At 36.0% G+C, this 26,251-nt stretch overlaps 1 protein-coding gene across 4 annotated transcripts in view; it reads left to right on the forward strand.

Annotated features, from left to right (window-relative positions):
• Positions 1–26,251, forward strand: part of HDAC8 (histone deacetylase 8) — a 234,292-nt gene that overhangs the window by 110,572 nt on the left and 97,469 nt on the right. The window contains exon 10 of one of the 4 annotated variants that reach the window (XM_041741094.1): positions 3,469–3,878. The exons of the other annotated variants lie outside the window; for them this stretch is intronic. Within the exon in view, the coding sequence (XP_041597028.1) occupies positions 3,469–3,528 (60 nt within the window). The 3' untranslated portion in view covers positions 3,529–3,878. Of the gene's footprint in view, positions 1–3,468; positions 3,879–26,251 lie in introns of those variants that run through there. 4 annotated transcript variants of the gene reach the window in all.

Genomic DNA, 26,251 nt, shown 5'->3' on the forward strand with positions numbered 1-26,251 from the left:
AGTACTTCACCAACGATATTCTTAAGTGAAATTGAATTTTTAATGTGACTACATGACAGTATAAAGAATACAAGAATTACTGGTATACTTTGGTGCTACTGCCTTAATTTATATCATGGTGCCTGCAGTTTTATCTACCATTGGTTTTGTACCCTCATGCAAATATAAACAAAGTTGTTCCAGGAGAAACCAAGAGATTCAAACAAGTTATTCAATATTTTTAATATTTCAATACCACTTGTGTTTGTTTTCAACCATTCAAAAAGAAAAAGTCTTCTTCAAAGATTATTTAGTGCTGATACCACATGACTGAACAAAACAAGTCCAGTCACATTTGTAGACTTGTCTGTAAGGTGAAGGTACAATTATGCAAATAAGATAATAAATCTTCATGTTTAGAGTTAAATGTTTAAATAAGTTACTGTGCCATTGAAAACTCAATACTATAAATTATTTTAGTAACTTTTCATTCAGTAGGCACTGAGCAGTGTCAACTGTTCAGGGTTTTATTGATCCCTAAACTATTATGTGCATTGCCCTAGTCTGTGCAGTGCAATAACTTGCATAAGAGGCTTCAGTGACTTTTTCTAGTTTGAAAAGCTCTAGCAAACAACTTTTGGGTTTTAGTAAACTCATCATATCTACACTTAAAATACTTAAAGAACTCAAGTTCTTTCCCTTTAACTATGAATAAATAGTCTGAAAATGATGCCATAACTTAAATAGCAAATTATTCTGAAACTATACAAAAATGATCTGTGCACATGACAGTATAAGGTAAATTAATTATAAATATAAAGGTAATTTTAATCATATTTTCATTTCTTGCTTACAATTTCACCATGTCTTTGAAGTAAATGTCTTCCTACCATGAGTTAGAGCCCTTCCTGATACTTCAGTTTCATCTTTTTCAGCTTCTTTAAACATAGATGCTACAGCTCTGGTTTGAGAAAGCAAGCCTTCTAATCACACTTTATTAAGCCAACAAACCATATTCTTGTTATATTTCTGTCTAGGTAGAAGATTATTTATTATCTAAACAATAATAAAGTTTCAGAGATTATAGCAGGTATAATTAAGGATACTTTTTTTCATGTCCCCCCAGTGGTTGGGGAATACAGGCACTGGTCACAGTGCCAGCACTTCAGAGGAGACAACTGAAAAACTTAAAGGAAGGGATGGAAGAGAAGATCCAGAGCCTGACAAGCAACAGATCTCACACTAGGGGAACCTGTTGTATGGCCCCTGGCAGGAGGTGCAGGGAGGCTAGACAGCTACTTATATCAGCCAAAGGATGCAGTGCTCAAGCTAGAATGTCCCAGCTATGAGCAGATCTGGACTATATCCTCTATCCCCCAACCTGGGCTTCCCACCTTGTGTCTGGACTATGTTGCTCCACTTACTCTGCCACCAGGCTGACAGCCTGCCTCACTCCTCCATGGTCTTTAGTGGCACTCCTTTGCAGTCAGCACATATTCAGCCACCACTAGATGTGCTGCTCCCAACATGGCCCTAAATTATCAAAGAAATTAAAAGATGAGTAAGGAAATATTTTTACATTTACCCATATATTTGTCCTTTCCAGCATTTTTCAGTCCATTGTGTAGATCCAGGTTTCCATCTGGTAAAAGTTACATTTTGCCTAAGAACTTCAGTTAATTTTTTATCATAATGTAGGTCTGTTAGCAACAAATTTTCTCAGCTTTTGCTTGAAAAGTCTATTTTCTCTTTATTTTTGAAAGATATTTTCACTGAGTATAGAATTCTGGATTGATAATTATTTCTTTCAGAACATTAAAAATATCACTCCATTTTCTCTATGCTTGTATAGTTCCTCATGAGAAGTCTGTAATCATTCTTATCTTTTCTTCTGGCTGCTTTTAATTTTTCTCTTTGTGACTAGTTTTTAGGAACTTGATTACAGTTTGCCCTGGTATGGTGTGTGTGTGTTTCCTATTTGGAACCCAAAGCTTCTAGGATCTGACAGTTTATAGTCTTTATCAAATTTGGAAATATTTCAGCCATTATTTCTTTTCTGTCCTTTCTGTACTATTGGGACTCCAATTAAACCTATGTTAGGCCAATTTTATTGTCCCATAGGTCACTGAGACACCCCCCCTTTTTATCTTTTATTTCTGTGATTCATATTGAAGAGTTTTGTTGCTTTGCCTTTAGGGTTATTGATCTTTTCTTCTGCAGTCTATAATTGCTGTTAATCCCATCCAGTAAAATTTTCCTTTCAAATATTGTATTTTTCATTTCTAGAATTTCTATTATAAAAAACTTCCAGGGATAATAAAGTCTTTTTAAAAATATATGACCAGGAAAAAATCTTCCATTTCTCTCTTCACTGTGTTCATACTTTCTTTACATCCTTGAACATATATAACATAATTATAATAGCTGTTTTTAAGGCCCTTGTCTACTAATTCCATTATCTCTGTCATTTCTGAGTCTGTTTCCGTTGACTAATTTTTCTCCAGGTTATAGATCACATTTTTCTGCTTCCTTGTATGTTTACTAATTTTTAAACTTTATATCCAATATTGTGAATTTTACATTACTGAGTGCTGGATGTTTTTTGTATTTATTTATAGAGGATTGTTCTTTTTTCTGATGGACAAGTTATTGTGGATCAGTTTGATCCCTTTGAGGTTTGTTTTAAAGCTCAGTTAGAGTACGTCTTGAGGAGCTAATTTAGCCCATTTTGAAGGAACTGCCCCTCTGAAGTCTCTACACATGCCCCCCTGTATTCATTGAGGTCTCTCTACTTTGACCTTATGTGAATTCTAGGAAGTGTTCCTCCTACAACTTCTTAGTAATTGTTTCCTGGGAAATTTTTTCTAGATTATCTTTGTGAAGTTTTACCCTGTCCATGCTCAGATCAATATTCATCAAAAGACTCAAAGGGAACTCTGCATATTTCTAGTACCCTTTTTATGGCTTAGCTCCATCCCCACCATTTCTTACCATCCTGGCCCTTATGAATTCCAATCTTTCTCCTTTACTCAGAGATAATTAGACTCTATTTAGATCCCCCCACCCCTGCATCACAGTCCAAGGATCACCTCCTGGGAGAAAGCTGGGGTGATAACAAGGATCACCTCATTTGTATTTCTTTTCTCTCAAATTACCGTCTTGTGTTGCACATTGTCCAATGTCTAAAAAAATATTTCCAATATTTGGTAAATATTCCAGTTGTTTCTAAAGAGAAAATAATTTCACATCCTCTTTCCCTTAATAGCCAGATGCAGAACGCTTTTACTTATTTGCTTCCATTTTTTTCCTGTCTTCATTTTTGAAGAATATTTTTCTGGATATGAAATTCTAAATGGAAAATGGACAGTTTTTATTTCTTTTTCTGTCTCCATTTTTTTTTGATGGAGTCAGTCTTGTTATTATCATTGTTTCCCTGTATATATGTCTTTGTTCTCTGGCTACCCTTATAAATTTATCTTTGGTTTTCAGAACACCGACCATGTTGTGACCCAGTATACTTTTGTGTTTATCCTACTTGGGATTTCCTGAGTTCCTGGATCTCTGGATTGCAGTTTGGGATATAATTTGGAAAATTCTTGACCGGTATTTCTTGCCCCTTTTTTTTGCCCTATTTCCCTCTCTGATGTCTGTCTGAAACTCTTGTTACACATGTGTTATATTGATTAATACTGTGCTATAAGTTACTGAAGTGCTTGTCCTTTTTTTCCAGTTTTTTTTCTGTGCTTCAGTTTGCTTAATTCCCATTGATCTGTCTTCAAATTCACTACTCCTTTCTTCTTTAGTATTGAGTCTGCTATTAACCCTATCCAATTAATCTTTTATCCCATTCCATCCAATTATTTTTTAAACTTCTTCATTTTAGGGCAGCCCCGGTAGCCCAGTGGTTTAGCACCACCTTCAGCTTGGGGTGTAATCCTGGAGACCCAGGATCGAGTCTCATGTCAGGCTCTCTGCATGGAGCCTGATTCTCCCTCTGCCTGTGTCTCTGCCTCTTTCTCTCTCTGTGTTTGCCATGAATAAATAAATAAAATCTTTTTTAAAAACTTCATTTTGAAATAGTTTTAGATCCACAAACAATTGCAAGAATAGTACAAAGAAGTCTTGTGTACTTTTCATTTAGTTTCCCCAATAGTAATATCCTATATAACTATAAAACCAGGAAATCAACATTGGTACAATCCAAAGAGCTTATTCAGATTTTATCAATTTTATATGCACTCACTTGTGTATGTGTGTGTATTTAGTTCTATGCAATTTTATCACACGTATAAATTGATGTAACCACTACCATAGCCAGGATACAGAACTATTCCATCACCACAAAGACCTCCCTTGTGCTATCCTTTATAACCATAGTTGCCTTCTCTTCCCTCAACTCAATCTCTAATCTATGGAAACCACTAATCTGTTCTTCATGTCTACAGCTTCTTCATTTAGAGTATGTGATATAAATGGAACCATGCAGCATGTAATCTTTAGAGATTGGCTTTTTCATTCAGCATAATTCCTTTGATAGCTGTCCAAGTTGTTCCATGCCTCAATACTTTATTCCTTTTTATTGCTGGATAGTATTCCATGGTATACAGGTCCCATAGTTTGGCCATTTATCCATTTAAGAACATTTAGGTTGTTTCCAATTTATGGCTATTACAATTAAACATTTTTGTAGTTTTTGTGGATTTAAGTTTTAATGTGTCTGAAATCAACACCAGGAACATAATTGCTGAATAATATGATAAGTATAGGTTTACTTTTTTATGAAACTGCCACTCATGCTTTTTTATTACCATTTACATATCTTTTCCCACCAGCTTTACTTCAACTTCTCTATATCACTATATTTGAAGTGAGTTTCTTGTAGACAAAATATAATTCAGTCATTTTTTTAATCCATTCTACCAATATCTGGTTTTTAATTGGTGTGCTTAGATCATTTCCCTTTAATGTAGTTATTGATATGTTAAGACTTAAGTCTGCCATTTTATCATTTGGTTTTTGTTTGTTCCCTGTTTTCCCCTTCTGCCTTCCTCTGGATTACTGGATTACTTCCTCTGGACATTTTTTAAAATTCCATTTTTATTTATATATAGTGCTTTTGAGTATATCACTTTGTATAGATTGTTTTTAGTAGTTGCTTTAGGTATTAACATATATATAATATAAACACATAAAATATATGTACATATGTATGTATATATATATAAAACAATTTATTACTATCAACATTTTGCCACTTTGAATGAACTATAGAAAACCTTATGTCCCTTTACGTTCCTCTCTAATATAATATTTTAAAATTTTACTTTACATAAATTGAAAACCACATCAGAAATTCTTATAGTTTTTGTTTCAACCATCAAAAATAATTTTTAAAACTCAAGAGGAGAAGAAAAATGTGCTATATTTAGCCACATTTTTACTGTTTCTGTTGTGCTTTCTTCTTAATGCTCTGAGATTTCTCCTTTTATCATTTCCTTTGACCATTTTTTTAGGGTAGATCTGATTAAGACAAATTATCTTTGTTTTCCTTCATCTGAGAATGTCTTGATTTCTCTTACACTACTGAATATAGAATTTTGAGATGGAAGTTCATTCTTTCAGCACTTAAAAAAATATGCCTTTTCCTTCTGGCCTCCATGTTTTTTTATGAGAAATCCATTTTCACAGGAATCATTATTTCCATATAGGTGAGAATATAAAATGACGCATAATTTCTCTACCTCTTTTCAGGCTTTTTATTTTTGTTCTTTTTCTCCTTGTTTCAGATACTTAAGTATGATGTGACTTGGAGGAGTGGGTTTTGGGGGGTTTATTCTGTTTAGGTTTCATTCAGCCTCTTGAATATGTAGAAAGAATAGTCTTTCCCAAATTTGAGATTTCAGCCAATATTTCTTTGAATATTTTTTAAATGTCATCTTTATCTTCTTTTGATATTCTGATGACACAAATGTTTGTTATTTTGATCTTATCCCACAGTCTCTGTTTATTATTTTTTACTCTGTTTTCTCTATGTTGTTTAGATTGGGTGATTTCTGTTGCTCTGTTTCAAATTCAATGATGCTTTTCTTTATCATCTCCATTTTTCTATTAAGCCTATCTAGTATGTTTTTTATCTTGATTATTGTATTTTTCAGTTTTAAAATTTCCATTCTTTAGGTTTTCTATTTCTTGGTTGATACTTTCTAATTTTTTATTGTGTTTATCATTTTATAATTGCCTCTTGAAACATTTTTGTAATGGTTGCCTTAAAATCCTTGTCAGATAATTCTAACATATATGTCATATTGGTGTTAATATCTGTTGATTGTGTTTTATCATTCAAGTTGAGATTTTCCTAATTCTTTGTATGATGAGTAGGTTTTTATTTGAACCTGGAGATTTTGGATCTTATTTTATGAGACTGGCAACTCTGAACTCTGTGCTCTGAATTCGCAGGCTAACAAGCCTGCAGCGCTCTGCCTGAGCTCTACCACACATCACATAAAAAATATATATAACTGTGACTCTAACCAGGGTAGCTCTTTTCTTTTGAGGGTTGAATTCCCTCTAGTTTCTCCCTGTTTGAGGATATTCTATAATATCTTCAGTTTATCATGATGGTTAGTCCGATGGAAACTATTCTATCATTACCAGAATTCAGAAATCATGACTTACATTTCATATTATAACTTTTGATAACTTTTTAAAGTTTTTCCCATATATGTATAACTTATTTTAAATTTTAAATAAATTGTTGGAATTAAAACATAAAAATTAAATGAATATATTTATCAGGCAAACCTGCTTTCATAGACCAGCTCCAGGTAGTGATCACAGTAACAATATATACTAGACAAGTTGAGAAAATTATTTTACCAGTCAGTCCCTCAGTTTGCTCACCTGCAAAATAAGGGATTATTGTGAGGATGAAGTGTATTGATCTACACAAAATGCTTAGAGCAGTGACTGGCATATTTTTTTTTTTGTATCATGCAAAGAGACCTTTATTTTAAGGTTTGTATCTGCTTAAAGGTGAGGACTTTGCCAAGCATTCTAAACACTTAGGGCAAATGTACAATGATTACAAAGTGCACATCATGGGGTTTTTCTTATAAGCTACTTCAGAACCTTATATGTACTAATATATAATAAATAGTACTAATATAAATTAAATTTTAAGGACCCTGGGTGGCTCAGTGGTTGAGCATCTGCCTTTAGCTCAGGTCATGATCCTAGGATCCTGGGATTGAGTCCCACATCAGTCTCCCCACAGGGAGCCTGCTTCTCCCTCTGCCTGTGTGTCTGCTTCTCTCTGTGTCTCTGATGAATAAATCAATAAAACCTTAAAAAAATTAGACATAATTATTGTCATTATCAGAAATACTGATAAAACTCACAGCCCAAAAAAAAAAAAAAACTCACAGCCCAGGGCTTGTTTCTTCTTAGTCCCTCAATACTGAGAATTTGGTCCCCAGTAAGTGCCTAATAAATTTTTAAAAAATGAACATGGTGCTGCTGTATTGGATGCTATGCAGATTTAGCCTAACAGCCCTGCTGACGCTGAGAGCTCATGGAACAAAAATGATGAAAACATATCTAATTGAAATATTATCATCCTATATGAACAAATTTGAGTGTAAGTAGACGAATACTAGAAATTATATATTTGAGTTTTATATTTAGATAAGGCTATTTGTACCAGACATTCAGCAACTGATCATCCTATTGCAGAAAGGTTTTATAGAGGTAGGATTTAAGAATTGTTTGAATGAGAAAAGAACATGTATTAAGTACCAATTACATCCCCTGTAAGTATATCCATATGTTAGATCCTTTATATATATATTATCTCATTTATGTCTCTTAGTAATTCTGTGAGGTAAGCATTATCCCTCATTTACTGATGAAAAAAGTAAGACTTGGAAAATAACTAGACCAGGATCAGCTAGTAAAATAGTAGAGCCAAGATTAAAACTCAAATTTTTCAGAATTCTGAGCTTATCCTTTTTCTCTACTTTCAAGGATAAGACCCAGGATTTTGGCATAAAGAGTACATGGGAGAAAAATAACCACTTATTAAACATCTACTACTGACCAGACAACATACTACATGCATTATTTCATTTGGTTCTCAAAGCATTATTTTATTCAATCCTCACAGTAACTCTGAGAAGGAAGTAAAATAACATTTTTTGAGTGCCTGCTATGTGCCTAACACTTTAGTAGGGCTTATATAAATTACCTCACATGGTCTCCTAACAGCCCAGTGACACCTCTATCGTCCCCACCACTGGGAGGGAACAAGCTGAGCTTCCGCCATATTTGCCTACCTCCAAAGGCAGCCCTAAAGGACAACCGTATTTTTAAACATTTTGCAGAACACATACTCCACTTACTATGACTTTTTAAAGTCTAATCCACACAACACAAAGTTCTCTCCATACCAGGGACTTTTTAATCTTTTGGGTGGTCGTGGACCTCTGATGGTCTTTCCTCCCAGATAAATGCTTATAATTACACGATATTGGATACAAGTTTAGAACATTCAACAATTTCCTAAAGTCCATCAATGGATACATTATTTATTTAAGACAATCACCAAACAAACAAACAAACAAATCTGCTCTAAAGAACAGAAATAAATCTCAGAAAACAAGAGGGTTATTAATGGCTTAAATTATTAAGTTTTACAATTCCTCTAGGACACTAACACCTATATTTGGCCATTCTATTATGTTTCACAAAGTTAAATGGTAGTCCTATTTCTATTTTGGTTTTTTAGTATTGGCATTATTGACTTTTCTTTTCATATAATTCTTTGGTATGGGGAGACTGTCCTGTGCATGCATTCATAAGATGCTGAGCAGTATTCCTGTCCTCTACTAACTAGATGCCAGTAGCACACACCTCGCACAGTTTTGACAACCAAGAATGTATCCAGACATTGCCAAAAATGTCCCCCGAGGGGAGGCAAAATCTCCCCCTATTGAGAACCACTGGTTTGTAGTAATTACATTTGTCACTCCTGAGTCACTTACAAGCATAAAGGAACTAATGACCAGACTTTTTTAAAGGTATATCTTTTTCTTACTTTATTAAGCTCTCCTACAATACTTCTCAACTGGATTAAACAAGGTGATTCATCTCAACAATTAAGTTGCTAGCTGAAGTTATAGTTTTTCCTACCTAAGAGACCTACAAGAAATTTTATATAGCCACTCTACTTTATTAATTAAATGATTGACTTATTAAGTCATTCAGAGAGTATTTATTGAATACTAACAGCATGTCAGACATTATGCCAGGTGCTGAGGCTGTAGTGGTGAGAAGTATAGATGTGGTTCCTGCATCATGGAATGTGCAATCCAGTGAGGAAGACAGACTACAAGACAAGTAAAAAATAAGTGAAAATAATTATAAATTATGATAAGTACCATGATGGAAGTACAAAGAGTGCAAAGGTAGAAAAAAAATGGATGTATATAAGGTCACTAGGAAAGGCCTCTCTGAAGATGTGGCATTTAAGGCTAAACTTGAAGAGTGAGGAAAAGCCAGCCAGGTTAAAAATAAAACAACTAGAGGGCAAGTGCTCAAGGCAGAGTAGATAATCGTATGCAAAGACCATGAAGTAAGAAAGAGTTTGGTGTGTTCTGGGTACTGAAAGAGGGTCACTGTAACTAATGCTAGTCAGGAAAGGGCAAGGAGTATAAGGTGGAATAGGCAGGGACAAGACTGTACAAGGCTGTGTAGGCCATGGCAAGAAGTTGGATCTCATTCTTAATAGAGTGGAAAGCTACTGAAGGCTTTAACCAGGAGGGGTACTGTGATGTTTTAAAACTACTCTAAGTGTTGTGTGGGGTGATGGCAGGAATGGAAGTATAGAGACCAGTTAGGAGGCTGATGACGGTTGAGAGATGATAGTGATAGCAGTGGAGATAAAAAGAATGACCTAATTTAGAAAATGCTAAAGATTCCACCAAAAAACTACTAGAATGGGTAAATGAATTCAACAAGGTCACAAGACACAAAATCAACATACAGATATCCACTTCATTTCTACACTCCAATAATGAAGCAGCAGAAAGAGAAATCAAGAACACAATCGCATTCACAATTGCACCAAAAATAATAAAATATCCAGGAATAAACATAACCAAAGAGGTGAAAGACCTGTACTCTGAAAAACTATAAAACATTGATGACAGAAATTGAAGATGACACAAAGAAATGGAAAGACATTCCAAGCCCATGGATTGAAAGAACAAAAACTGTCTAAATGTCTCTACTACCCAAAGCAATCTAGACATTTAATGCAATCCCTATCAAAATACCAACAGCATTTTTCATAGAACTAAAACAATCCTAAAATGTGTATGGAACCACAAAAGACCTTGACTAGCCAAAGCAATCTTGAAAAAGTAAAACAAAATGGGAGGTATCACAATTCCAGACTTCAAATTATATTACAAAGCTGTAGTAATCTATAAGCATGGTGCTGGCACAAAAATAGATACATAGATCAATGAAACAGAATGGAAAGCTCAGAAATAAACCCATGATTATATGGTCAATTTATCTTCAACAAAGGAGCCAAGAATATACAGTGGAAAAAAGACAGTCTCTTCAACAAATGGTATCGGGGAAACTGGACAGCTACATGCAAAAAAAAAAAAAAAAAAAAAGAAACAGGACCACTTTCTTACACCATACACAAGAGTAAACTCAAAATGGATTAAGGACCTAAATATAAGACCTGAAACCATAAAAATCCTAGAAGAGAACACAGGCAGTAATTTCTCTGACATTGGTTGTAACATCTTTCTAGATATGTATCCTGAATCAAGGAAAATAAAAGCAAAAATAAGCTATAGGAACAATATCAAAATTAAAAGCTTTTGCACAGCAAAGGAAACAACCAACAAAACTAAAAGACAACCTACAGAATGGCAGAAGATATTTGCAAATGACAAATCTAATAAAGGATTACTATCCAAAATATGTAGAGACCTGCACAGAGTCCATAAAGTCACGGAAGAGAGACAATTAGTCTGATTGGGGCAGGGGTGTGGGAGTCATGGAAGGTATTCTGAAGATTATTTCCAAGTTTAAGACTGAATGAATATTAGCCAGGCATATAAAAATGTGTGAAAGCATAGGGGATTAAGGAGGGAGCAAAGGAAAGGCATACAGCCATGAAACAGCATGATGCCTTTAAGGAATTATAAACAATGCAATATTACTAGAACATAAACTTTAAGGCGGGAAATGGGAGAAGTTGAGTCTAGATACATGCTACTGACAATGACTAACAATTATTGAGCACCTATTATATGCCAGGCAGTGTTTTAAGTGCCTTACATGGATATCTCATGTAATCCTCACAGTTATACAAATATGGAAACTAAGACAAAAGGAGATTGGGTACCTTGCCCAAAGTTGCACAGTGTCAGAGCTGAGATTCAAACTAAAGAGTTTAACTCCAGAACCAGTACTTTCAACTACAGAAAGTTGTTAATTGTCATGCTAAAGAATTGAGAATGTACCTGTTGGCAGTACTGAATCATGGAAGGGCAGCGAATAGTCAGATTTATGTTTTGATGAGATGACTCATGATAAATTTAAGAGAGGCCAGGCTGGAGACTGTTGCAATACATCAGGCAAGTGATGGCTAAAGACAGTTTGAAATAGGGATGCAGACAAGGGAAATTTAAGAAATTTTTAGGAGGCATAATTAGCACAACTTGGCAATTAATTGTATTCTGAGGGTAAAGGAGAAGAAGAAATCTAGAATATCCCCATGTTTTCTGGTTTGGATGACTAGATGATGTTACAATATGATGAATACAGGAGGAGGATCATTACAAGTGAACCATTTTTTACATTGAGTATTAGATGCCAGTGAACCCCCAAGTGAATCCAACAAGATGCAGTTGGATAGGAGTTTGAAGTCCAGAGGATAACTCATGACTGGCTATAGATCTGAGTATTATAAGCATGTCGTTAAAACTGGAAAGTAAATGTAATTACCCATGAAGAATATGTAAGACCATTGGGCCAATGGAGGAATCTTGGAGAGTTTCAGAGTTTAAGAGACTAGCAAAAGTGAGCTCACAAAAGAAATAAATGTATGGTAAGGACAGAAGTATAACACAAATTAAAATCATGGACTCTGGACCCAGTCTGTGTGATTTTTATGTCTTTCAGGCTCTGCTACTTACCAGCTGTAAGACTTTAGGCAAGTTACTTCACTTATCTAAGTCTCAGTTGTTTAAGGATTAACTGTACATATAATGCATGCAAAGCCCTTAGAATAGTGCCTGATAAACACATAGTGAGTATTAGCTAATACTTATAGGAAAAAAAAACAAAGTAGGATCATGCAAACCAAAGTTGAAAGTTTAAAACCTGGAGAGAATTCTGAGATGTGTCAGATGCAGCTGAGAAGTCCAATAAACTAAGGGCTTAACACATATGAATTAGATTTGGCAAAACAGAAGCTTTGGTGACCTTGATGAGAGGAAATTCAATACAGTGAAAGGGCAGAGGAGAGACACGGAGGTTGAGTGTAAATAGAATGTAAAGAAGATGACAGCAACAGGTAAGGCTAACTCTTTCAAGAAGCTTGCTATTTAAGGAAAACTCTCAAATGAAATAGAAATATGTATAAGGGTACTCACCTCCACTTTTTTGATAGAAAAACATGAAACTGCCCTAAATGTCCAAGAGTGAGGGGATAAGAGCTCAATAGTGGGATTGGGGAAAATGGTAAATATTGCAACAGTAATTGAGAATAGAAGGAACTGGGATGCCTGGGTGGCTCAGTGGTTGAGTATCTGCTTTCAGCTCAGGTCATGATCCTAGAGTCCTGGGATAGAATCCGGCATTGGGCTCCCCGCGGGGAACCTGTTTCTCCCTCTGCCTGTGTCTGTGCTTCTCTCTGTGTGTCACTCATGAATAAATAAATAAAATATTTTTAAAAAGAATAGAAGGAGCTGACTAGAGATAAATAAAAGGATAATGAAGAAGCTTGGAAAGTGCTTCTGAAGTTTGAAACCAATTGGTAATACCCGTCTATCTAGTGATAGTTTCCTTCAATGGTGACAGAACAGAGAAGGCAAAGTTCAAAGGCTGATCTGAAGTGATGATTATTCCGGACAGATGAGGCAAAAAGAGGTTGAAGGTGATGTTAAAAGAGGGTACAAGTATATAATACTGTGTTCTAGGCTGGATATGAGGCCAAAAGGAAACAGACAAACCAGGAGAAAGTAGAGATCAGGGCATTGGGGTGTCTCTGTGAGGTCAGAAAGCAGAATGAGGTGAAAGCACAAGAGAATTGATGGGGCCAGAACTTGGACTCAGTGTAAGACATTGGAGGCAGTATGAGAGAAAGGGCATAGATTTTTAAGTCAGGTAGACTGGAATTTGAATTACAGCTCCAATTTGAATAGTTACGTGACTTTAGACAAAAGTTCCTTGACCTCTGTAAACTTGTTCCCTGATGTATAAAATAAGTATAATGACATCTATCTCAGAAAAACTGACACATGGGTATGATTCAATAGTTGTTAGCCCCCTTTTCTCCCACTCAGCATCTATTGGGCACCAATTATGAAACATTGTTTTCTGGGAACACGAGGATAAAGGTCACTTCACGTCCATTTAGGGACTCATGGCTTAGCAGAAGTGACATAAATACAAAGAGATAAATAGTAATACAATGTAAACCGATAAATTATAGTTTCAGTTGCTATGCACAGCACAGAGCTATGGGAGCCCATGAAAGTGTAACTAATAGTGCCCGATGGAGTGAGGGAGGTCTTCCCTGCAGAGCAATTCACAAACCCAATTTTTAATTCTTATGTTGCTTGAAAGAAAGCAGCAAATGGGGAGATGATACTGTAAGGGGGAAGAGCAAAGAAGCTTTTGCTTTTATTTTCCTAGACAGTATTCCAAGGGGCAATAGGTTCAAGAGAAATATTTATCCAAGGAAAATGACCTGTGCTGGACTGTTAACTGATAAGTAGTATATAATGAAGTGAGAGAATTTAAGGCAACAGAGAAGAAAGGAAATAAGAGTTATAAGTTCCAGAAGAGCTGAAATCTGGATCCCACATTAGGGATCTACTCATGAACAGGATACAAAATAGTCCTTTTTCTAAAATGAGGAGAATGAAAAAATGATTAAAATAGACATAGATTATTTACATCTAAAAAGAGGAAAGAAGTCAGTTTCTGGAAATCATGTTCTATCTATATACAATTTTTCTTGGTTTTTATAAACCTAGAATATGCCCTTAATATGTTCACAACAAACTTGAGGAGCTGATTCCTGAAACTTATGGACTTGCCAACTGTTGGTGAAATGGAAGCAACAGAAATAAAGACCCTCCAAACCCTCCTCTCTGCACATGGAAAATGAGGATGCTTACTGATGCAGCAGCAGGAGAGGACTGTGACAGGGAGCAGCAACCTCTTCTCACTTGCTTTCACCTTCAGTTCTTAAGTGACTACATGAAGCCCTATTGCCCGTTCTAATCATTTTTTTGCTCCAGTCCACTTCCATGCACACCACATAAAGTAATTTTCCAACCTGAATTTTGCCCATTTCTGAATAGAATTGGCAGCACACATAGCAGCTGTGCTGACTTAATGGACCCTAAAGCATTTGGCTGCATTGTGCTGTCTCCTAATCTTTGCAGCCAGCGACTCCCCTTTCTGGGATACTACCCCACAGCTACTTCTCACTGGTATGTACTTCCAGGAGCCAACCTTCTGAAAGGAGGCTTACTAGCCTTGATATGGAGCTAGCATCTCTGCCTAGCCCCACTAGGAAAATAGTAGGGGGTAGACCTAGGCACTGAGAATTTTTCCAGCTGCTTTATGCTCAATACATCTTCAAATTGCACCATTTAATACAATCAGAGGAATTAATTAAAACTGCATTGTAGATGCCTTTAGTTAATTGCTGCTTTCCTGCTTCTGCTCTAAGCACATGCCAAGGTAACAAAATGCCTGTACAAATTGGAACCAGACTCCTTGTCCTTTTACTATTAACGTGAAAGATGTCTACATTTCCTGCTAGATGACACGTTGGCCTTATCAACTTTAGGACTTTTTTTATATATAACCAGGAAAAACTCCAAGTGAGGAAGAAAATCCCTGTAAGGAGATGGAGTTTCTTCCAAGGTGACAAAGAAAACAATTTCTCCTTTAAAGAGTACAAAGAAGATGAGGGCCTAGGAAGGTGAAGAGACTCTACTTTTTTTTTCCTACTTTTTAAAAAAGAGATTTATTTATTTTAGAGAGGGGGAAGGGCAGAGAGAGAATATTTTTTTAAATTTTATTTATTTATTCATGAGAGGCACACAGAGAGAGGCAGAGACACAGGGAGAGGGAGAAGCAGGCTCCCTGCAGGGAGCCCCATGCAGGACTCGATCCCAGGACACTGGGACCATGACCTGAGCCGAAGGCAGACATTCAACCACTGAGCCACCCAGGTGCCCCAAGACTCTGCTTCTTTAAAGGGAATTAACAGACTGTGCTGAGAAAGAGCAAAAAAGATAGGAAACTGGGGCACCTGGGAGTGCCCATTAAATGTAATTAATTTAATCATTAATTAAAATCATCATTAATAAAAGGAACTATCTTTCTTTTGTCACTTTGATTACTTCCCTCTTGTCTACATGTTTATTCTCTCAAATCCTCCAAGCTGATCTTCCAAACTACTCACTTCCTCAACTAATTAACATATATTCTCTATTCTTTCTATTCATTTTTTGGTTCATTATTCAACCAACAATCATTTATTAAATAACTATTATGTGGCAGCATTCTTCCAGGTGCTAGAAAAGCAAAAATGAAGCTCAGTTTCTGCTCTAGAAAGATTCACAATCTAAAGGGGCCACAGACATATAAACATTGATTTAAGTTCTATTATAGAGAGCAATGGTGGATTCAGGTTTTTTTTTTTTTTTTTTTTAGATTTTATTCATTTATTCATGAGAGACACACACACACAGAGAGAGAGAGAGAGAGAGAGAGAGAGAGAGGCAGAGACACAGGCCGAGGGAGAAGCAGGCTCCATGCAGGGAACTAGACATGGGACTCGATCCCGGCTCTCCAGGATCACACCCTGGGCTGAAGGCAGCGCTAAACCGCTGAACTACCCAGGCTGCCCAAGGATCCAGGTTTTGTAGATCTGAAATACACACAGTTTTGGGGGGGGTGCTATTTAAAAAACAGAATGTAAAATTAGGTACAAGCGAATATTTAGAATGATAAAAGAAACTGCAACAACTTAAAATTTTTTTAAGCTGGAAGATACTACAAACATCACAAAATCTAAAACCATTCTAACATAAGTTGTATTAATTAAATGTGTGATGCAACTGTAGAATTTTTCTCCTACATTTTTTAGGTACATGTGTTTCAATAGAAAGAATAGAAAGATAATCCAATCATTCCTTTAGCATTCTAGATCAAAATTTTTTATTACTAATAGATGTGTATTAATGTGCTCAAGCTGCCATAACAAAATACCACAGAATAGGTGGTTTAAGCAACAGAAATTTATCTCCCACAGTCCTGGAGGCTGGAAGTCCCAGATCAAGGTCCAGCAGGGTTTGGTTTATGGGGAGTCTTTCATAGCCTTTCCTCTGAGTATACATGGTAAATGAGGGAGAGAAAGTAAAAGATCTCTCTCTTGCTTCTTAAAAAGCCACCAATCCAACTGGATTAGGGTCCCACCTTTATGCCCTCATTTAACCTTCATTACCTCTTGAAGGCGTTATCCAAATATAATCACACTGGGAGTTAGGATTCAGCAGATGAATTTGTGAAGGTGAGAGGGAAATATGATTCAGTCCATAGCAGATGGGATGCATAAAACATGTGACTGTACACACAGCCATACTCTCTGTAATATTTCTAGAAGATTTGGATCCTTAAAATACAGGAATTATGATAAATTCTATGTTGTACAATTTCCACAAAAGAAGAAAACAAATCACATTTCATTTATAGTTGTATATGATGCATTGACTATATTTTCTAAAGGAGAAAACTTTCATTTTGACTAGTCATCATTAAAAAACAAATCCTCCACTTAAAATTGTAATGCAGTGATTAGAAGAATTTTCCAAAGACTAACTTTGGACTTTGTACATTTCAAACATCATGTCTCCTCTAATACCCAATATGTCAAAGACCAGGCATTAGAGAATACATTCACATCACAATACTATCTCTGGCTCTGTCATTTTTTGTGTAAAGATGTTGGTTGAGTCAAGACATTGGGCTATAGGGACATCCCTGAAGCCATTCCTATACCACTAACAATACATTAACTGTACATATAAATTACTGCAAACACATAAATATATCCCACTAATCCCATATTAAATCTGTCCACAACTCTTTCCAAGTAAGAGGCTTTGAAAATTTATGATTAGCTTCCGAAGAAAGATATATTCAAATTTCTTTAGGTAATCAGCAAAAGCTTCACAAGGGAGGTAATATTTGAGTTGGATCGTTAAAGGTATTCAAGGGAAAGGACATTTCAAGACAAGTGATTGCATATACAAAACTACAGAGGAGTTAAAGAACACATGGTCTTGGGGATATATAGTTTATTACATCTGTAGGGCATCTGTGGGAATGGTGGGAGATGAAGGAGCAGAGACAGACCTGCAATTGAAAGACATCAGACTTGGAAAGTCATGGACACCCCAGTTACATCCTTTCCTAAGTTACCTTAAGTTCTCTGATCTTCATTGGGAGGAAGAAATTAGTTTTATCTGTTCCTATTATGGGTGTAATAGAATAACTAGACAGAAAATCAAGAAAGATAAAGAACTCAACATTACCATCAACCAAGAGTATCTAATTGACATTTATAGAACATTCTACCCCAAAACAGCAGAGTACACTTCTTTTCAGCACTCATGGAACATACACCAACATAGATCATATAAAAAATGATGAAGTAGCAACCCACCTCCCATAGAAACATACAGAAGCAAGCAGAAACTGCCAGAAATAACTTTGTCAGACCCTAGAAAATAATTTTAAAATTTAAGAAACCAAGCAAATGCCAGATCAAGGAAGAGTCAACTTAAAAATTACAAGAAACCACAGTGCATTGCCACTTTATACCCCATCTTAATGACTGTTATTTTATTTTATTTTTTTTTAATTTTTTTTTTATGATAGTCACACAGAGAGAGAGAGAGAGACAGGCAGAGACACAGGCAGAGGGAGAAGCAGGCTCCATGCACCGGTAGCCCGACGTGGGATTCGATCCCGGGTCTCCAGGATTGCGCCCTGGGCCAAAGGCAGGCGCCAAACCACTGCGCCACCCAGGGATCCCTGTTATTTTATTTTTTTAATGACTGTTATTTTAAAAAATAGGAAATAACAAGTGTTGGTGATGCTATGGAGAAATCAATACCCTTGTTCATTGCTAGTGTGAATGTAAAATTGTACATCTGCTGTGGAAAACATCTTTACAGTTCCCCTAAAAATAAACAGAATTGGGACACCTGAGTGGCTCAGTCAGTTAAACGTCTAACTCTTGAGTTCGGCTCAGGTCATGATCTCAGGGTCCTGGGATCAAGCTCCAAACCTGAGGACACAACTTTCCAGACAGACAGGGCTCACTGGTTGCCTACCACCATGAAGAAAAAAGATCTCAAGACACAGCATTATAAAACTTTAGAACAAAGAGGGAAAAGAAACTATCGTAAAAACAAGAGCTTCCAGGGAAAATGTTTCACATTAAAAGTTTCAGAAATCAGAATGGTTTTGGACTTATCAACAATACTGAAAGCTTGAAGACACTGGACCAGTGCCTTTAACACTAAAGAGAAAATTATTCTCAACCTTGAATTCTATACCCAAACAAACTACCAATCAATTACAGGGATAGAATATAAAAATTTTCAGACATGCAAGGTCAGGAATTTTGGAGTAAGTGTCCAACAAAATGAGGACAATAAATCTGAAAAAAAAGAAGACATATGATCCAGGAAACAGGATCCAATGCAGAAGAGAACCTCAGGGATTTATCAAGAGATGATATTAAAGGGGGACACCTGGGTGGTTCAGTGGTTGAGCATCTGCCTTTGGTTCAGCTCATGACCCCAGGGTCCTGGGATCAATTCCCACATCAGGCTCACTGCAGGGAGCCTGCTTCTCCCTCTGCCTATGTCTCTGCTTCCCTGTCTGTCTCTCATGAATAAATACATAAAATCTTTTTAAAAAGATGGTAGTAAAGGGAAATTCCCAGATGCCAGCTGTGCAGAAGGCCTAGAAATCAAACAATGCAGATTGGAGAGCTCCAAAAGAAAGGCTTTGAGGAGAAAATGGGATTTACAAATTGCCTGGTGTGGTTGACAGTACTGAAAGGAATATTACAGTTTTGTCAGTGTTGCATGAGTTAGGGATATGTACATAGAAATGGATACACAATAGTGACGAGTACATAGAAAGCTAAGCAACATATGTAAGATGAGGTAATTATTAATTCCAGGAAAAAATTTCCAAGGAAGAAAAAGTAGACAAAATATAGCACATGGGTCAGCTGTGACAGTATTTATTGTTACCATAATTTAAACAATGAATGTTAATTTAGCCAAGAATTCTGAGATAATTACATAGGGATTATGAGACAAGGGGGAATGTGTATAGATGGATGTGGAAGACAATAGGACTGAATCCTAATCCTCCATAGAACAGAGCCAGTAGGGCATATCAAAAATTGAAAAATAATTAGCAACCTTTTGTTATTTGAACATATAGAGGAAAATACTAGAAAAGGCTAAAACATTGAAAAGTGGCTGTTTCTATGGAATGGAAACTGGAAATGGGGAGGTATAAGGTAGAGAATTGCTGTTTGTCATCATAAGACTTAGGTAATGTTGACTTTGGAAACTATATGCATGTTATTAAACTACTACTTTGATCAAAATACAAACTGAAAAAAAAGGAAAAAAGGGGAAAAAAGAGAAAAAAATACAAACTGAAGTTCAGGGTCAAATCTAAAGGTGTACCATGTAATCCTAGTCCATATGCAATGCCCACTAAGATAAACTACTAAAGGAAAATAAAACAGCTCATGGTACAAGTAAAAAGATACTTAATTTTTTAAAGATTTTATTTATTTATCTATTCATGAGAGACACAGAATACAGGCATAGGCAGAGGGAGAAGCAGGTTCCTCAAAGGGAGCCCAATGTGGAACTCAATCCCAGAACTCCAGGATCATGCCCTGAGCCTTAGGTAGATGCTCAACCACTGAACCACCCAGGCGTCCCAAGATACTTAATTTTTTTAATGGTAGGAAAGTTTTCTGGTATTTTTATTTGCCCTTGTCCCACTCTTACCCTGTCTGGGCAGCAAACTTGAGAACAGTAGCCCATGTTCCTCATTTGGGACCCTGGAACATGGTTTTAGAGGGAATAGACCACACCTTATCTGAAAATTATTGTGTAGGGGATCCCTGGATGACTCAGTGGTTTAGCACCTGCCTACAGCCCAGGGCATAGTCCTGGGGTCCTGGGATCAGATCCCACATTGGGCTCCCTGCATGGGACCTGCTTCTCCCTCTCCCTGTGTCTCTGCCTCTGTGTGTGTGTGTGTCATAAATAAATAAATAAATAAATAAATAAATAAATAAATAAATAAATTCTTTTTTTAAAAAAAGAAAATTATTGTGTAAATCTATTCTAATCTGTCAACGGTTAACTGAATGAGACAACAGGCACTTATCCCTATTGCCCTAACTTGGAACTCAGGCCAGAAAAGTGGCAGGCATTGCTTAAAAACATCTTAAGGTAGATGAAGAACCCACAGATGCCTGAGGAAAAAGATTACAGTTGGAACACAATAAACAACCTGAGGCCTGGGAGAAAAAGCCAAGGAGTGTTTCTTTGAAAATTAAGTCCATTAAAAGCACCAGTGTGTACGGAAAAATGCCCAGGGCATCTGGCATGCTCAGAAAATACCTGAGAGAACCTTAAAGACTAGAAGGGGTGTTTTGTTTGTTGGTCTATCTTTTAAACTAGAATTCAAGGAAATCTCTGCACTTCAATAGAAGCTTCAGGCACAAGATAGAATCAGTGAAGTGGAAGATAGGACAGCTGAAATTATCTAGTTCAAGATACAGAAAGAAAAAAGAATAAAGAAAAGTGAACAGAGCCTAGGGGACCTGTGGGACACCATCAAGTGAACCAACATATAAATCATGGGAGTCGCAGAAGGAGAAGAGAGAAAGAGTCAAAGAATATTTGAAAAAATAATGGCCGAATCAGAAGAGACAAATACCTACCATTTGCTTCAATGTGGATGGAACTGGAGGGTATTATTCTGAGTGAAATAAGTCAATCGGAGAAGGACAATCATCATATGGTTTCACTCATACAGGGAATATAAGAAATAGTGAAAGGGATTGTAAGGGAAAGGAGGGAAAATTAGTGGGAAAATTAGAGAAGGTGACAAAACAGTGAGAGACTCCTAACTCTGGGAAACAAACAAAGGGTTGTGGAAGGGGAGGTGGGTGAGGGGGTGGGGGGGGTAACTGGGTGATGGGCACTGAGTAGGGCACTTGATGGGATGAGCACTGAGTGTTATACTATGTGTTGGCAAATTGAATTTTTAAAAATGTAAAAAAATATGTATTAAAAAAAGAAAATAATGACTGAAAACTTCCCAAATGTGATGAAAGACATTATCTTCACATCCAAGAATCTCAATGAACTCCAATAGGACAATGCAAATAGATCTAGAACATGACTCATTATAATCAAAGTTGAAAGACAAAGAATCTTGAAAGCAGTAAGAGAGAAGCAACTTGCTACATACAAGGGATCCTCAATAAGATTAAAAGCTGATTTCTCATTGGAGACCATGGAGGCTAGAGGACACTTAGATGACATATTTAAAACACCAAAAGAAAAAAAAGACTGTCAACCAAGAATTCTATATTCAGCAAAACTCTCCTTCAAAATTGAGGAAGGAGGGCAGCCCCGTGGCTCAGCAGTTTAGCGCCATCTTCAGCCCAGGGCCTGATCCTGGAGACCTGGGATCCAGTCCCACGTCGGGCTCCCTGCATGGAGCCTGCTTCTCCCTCTGCCTGTGTCTCTGATTCTGTGTGTGTGTGTGTGTGTGTGTGTGTGTGTGTGTCATGAATAAATAAATTAAAATTTTTTAAAAATTGAGGAAAAATTGAGGAAGGAATTAAGATATTATCAGATAAACAAAAATTGAGGAAGTTCATTACCACTAGAGCTACCCTAGAAGAAATGTTAAAGGAAGTCCTTCAGATTGAAATGAAAGGACACTAGATAGTAACTTGAAGCTATATGAAGAAATAAAGATCTCTATAAAGAGAACTACATGGGCATTTATAAAGGCTAGTATTATATTTTTGGTTTGTGACTCCACTATTTATTTCCTACATGACTTAAAAGAGAAATGCATAGAAAATACCTATAAATCTATGCTATTGAATATACAATATATAAAGATGTGAATTGTGACAATAACAACATAAGGAGGTGGTAGAACTGAATAATAGCAGATTTTAATATGCTATTGAAGTTAAGCTGATATCTATCTACACTAGACTATAATAAATTTAGGATGTTAAATGTAATCCCCATGGTAATTACAAAATAAATGTGTTTTTAAAATGAAAATGAGAAGATAATCAAAAAGGTTCACTACAAATGGTCAATTAAATACAAAAGAAACCAGTAATGGAGGACATGAGACACAAAAATAGGTATAAGATAAAGAAAACAAATAATAAAATGGCAGAAATCCTTCCTTATGGGTAAACATATTAAATATAAATGGATTAATATCTCCAACCAAAAAGCAGAGATAGCACAGAGTGAATTCGAAAAAGAAACATGGTCCAACTATATGCTATCTATGAGAAACTCACTTTAGATCCAAAGACACAAGTAGGTTGAAAGTGAAAGAATTGGGGGGAAATTTTCATACAAATATGGTAACCAAAAAAAGCTGAGGTGGCTATGCTAATACCAGACAAAATTGAAATTAAGTCAAAAGCTATTATATAAGACAAAGAAAGATATTATATATTGAAAAAAGGATCTGTTCATCAAGGAAGATATAACAATTATAAACCTGCGTGTACCATACAACAGAGCCCCAAAATATAGAATGCAAACATGTACACAATTGAGAAGAGAAATAGTTATACTATAATAGTTGGAGACTTCCAATATAGAGTTTTTTTAGACATAAGAGCAATAAGGAAATAGAGGACTTCAAAAGCATTTTAAATCAATTAGACCAAATAGGTAGGTAGATAGAAAGATGGATAGAATAATTTCCATCAACAACAGCAGAATGTACATTATTTTCAAGGGCATATGAAAAATTTCCCAGGATAGACTATGTTAGGACACAAAACAAGTTTTAATAAATTCAAGAAGATCGAAATTATACAAGCTATCTTATCCAACCACAGTGAAATAAAGCTAAAACACAACAACAGAAGGAAAAGTAAAAAGCTCAAAAAATATGTGGAAATTAAGCAACATAACCTTAAAACAACCAGTGGACCAAAGAAGAAAACACAATGCAAACTAGAGAACACTTTGTGATGAATGAAACTGAAAATACGACATACCAAAACTTATAAGATGTAGCAAGAGATAATCAGAGGAAAATTAAGACCTGTAAATGCCTACATGAAAAAAAAGAAAGACCTCAAATCAATAACCTACCTTTGCATCTTGAGGAACTAGAAAGAGATAACTAAATCTAAACCTAGCAGAAGGAAAGAAATAATAAAAATTAGAACAGAGATTAAAGGAAATAAAAAATAGAAAAACAATACAGAGAATCAACAAAACCAAAAGCAGTTTCTTGAAAACAGCAGCAAAATTGGCAGAAATTTTGCTAGACTGATAAAGAAAAAAAGATGCAAATAACTAAAATCAGAAATGGAAGTGGAGACTACCAACCTTACAGAAATTTAAATATATTTTATATATATATATATATATATATATGCTAACAAACTAGGCTAGATAACATGGACAAATTCTTAGAAATAAGTTACCTTACACTGGCTCAAGAAGAAATAAAACATCTCAGGAAACCTGTAACAAGTTAAAGAAGTTAAATTAGTAATGAAAAACCTCCTAACAAAGAAAAGTGCAGGGCAAAATGGCTTTACTGGTCAATTCTGTGAAACATTGGAAGAACTAACACCAATCCTTCTCAAACTTTTTCAGATAATTGAACATGATGGAATACTTCCTAACCTGTTCTAAGAGGCCAAATTTATGTACAGGTTTGATCAAAATTTCAGCATGTTTTTTGGAGATACAAGATTATTATGAAATTTGCGTGGAAAAATAAAGGAACTAGAATAAAACCATTTTGCAAAATAAGGATAAAGTGGGAGGAATCACTCTACCAATTTAAAGACTTAATATATACCTACAGTAATTAAGACTGTGTGGTATTGGCAAAGGAATAGGCACATCAAAAGAACAGAATAGAGATCCCAGAAATAGACCCACACAAAAACAGCCAGCTGATTTTTGATTAAGGTCCAAACACAATTCAATGGAGGAAACAGCCTTTTCAATAAATAGTGCTAGAGTAGTTAGACATCCATCAGCAAACTGTTAAATTTAGTTTAAGAAGAAGTAGAAATTTGTTGTATTGCATCTTTAACTTTTCCATAGATCTGAAAGTCTTCAAAATTAAAAAAAAAAACTGGGAAAAGACATGTAAAATATATTGAATTATATTAATTTACAGCGGAAGATACACCTGCCAGGTAACCACAATAGTCTTATCTATTCTAAAAGCATTTCTTTCCCAGGATCAAGGGATCCAGTAAATCAAATGGCTACTTGATAAGCATGGATTCATAATGAAGGAAGTGAAATAGTAAAGACCATAAATATAACTTTCATAACTGAGTCTGCATCCTTAGGGACCACAATATGTCTGTCTGTCATATGTGTAGCCCACCTAGTTTCCTCTGCTTTCTAGCCATTGAACAATGAAACACTTCTCTCTTCCATCCCTCCCCACACTCTGCATGGTGAGGAATGGGGACTGCTGGACAAATAGTAACCTATCTTCAATATCTAATTCCTCTTTTTCAAATAACTCATACACCACTTTTTTTTTTTTAGTATATGTGCTGCCAAAGCAAGCACTGTACACCACCTTTTTATTCTTCAGACAGTTTAGAGTAAAACTCATTAGATTGCAACTTTCTTTGAATACATCCTGATCCTGCAGATATTCCCTGATCACCTTAATTACACTTAGGTATTTCACAAGTCTCCATCAGTAACACACCTACAACCATGTCTTTGTGTTAGTTAGTTCACCCCAAGAATCATTCTAAGCCAATCTCCAAATTTCTGGGTCACCTTACTGCAGGCTAATCTTTGACTACATTTATTTCTTTAGTTTGATTTATTTTGCCCAGGTCCCATCATAGACAGGTTTTCCCCTCAAGGTATTGGCAATATTACTGCTTCTTTTGGTGTCTTTGTCACTGTTCTACAACTGTATTTTTACAAGCAGTATGAGCTAGAGAAGGTATAATAGTTAGAATGATAAAATTAGATAATATGTAAGAAAGTGCTTTGAAAGTGAAAAGCACTGAACAAATTTAAGAGGTTATTATACCTATAATGTAATAGGTGGAGTCACTGGCTGCTTCAGGCCAGACCTCATAGGAGAATAGCACTTGAGCATACTCTGGCCAGTCTGCTCTGTAGTTTTGCCACATCACATTTCACTCCTATTTTCAGTCCCACCCAGGGATGATGAGTCTCTGGGGAATGAGAGAATGGGCAGCCAAAGCCACAGAGACTGATTTATAAGGCAGACTTCAAGGTGGTCATTTATAATAAGCAATATATTAGGCAAGACAAGGCTTTCATCATCTGCATAAAGCCCTCCTGGCTGGTGGGTCATTACAGTCATGAAACCAGTTATAGACCAGAAAGCTGCTTGGTAAACATATAGTTAGAACCAAAGAGATTGGGTATTCTTCAGATTTTTTTAAAGATTTTATTTATTCATGAGAGACACAGAGAGAGAAGCAGAGACACAGGCAGAGGGAGAAGCAGGCTCCATGCAGGAAGCCCGATGCGGGACTCGATCCCGGGACCCCAGGATCACACCCTGAGTCAAAGGCAGACACTCAACTGCTGAGCCACCCAGGCGTCCCTCTTCAGATTTTTTTTTTTAATCAAACCTATGT

The sequence above is a fragment of the Vulpes lagopus genome, chromosome X (assembly GCF_018345385.1).
Source record: "Vulpes lagopus strain Blue_001 chromosome X, ASM1834538v1, whole genome shotgun sequence".
Classification (NCBI taxonomy): domain Eukaryota; kingdom Metazoa; phylum Chordata; class Mammalia; order Carnivora; family Canidae; genus Vulpes; species Vulpes lagopus.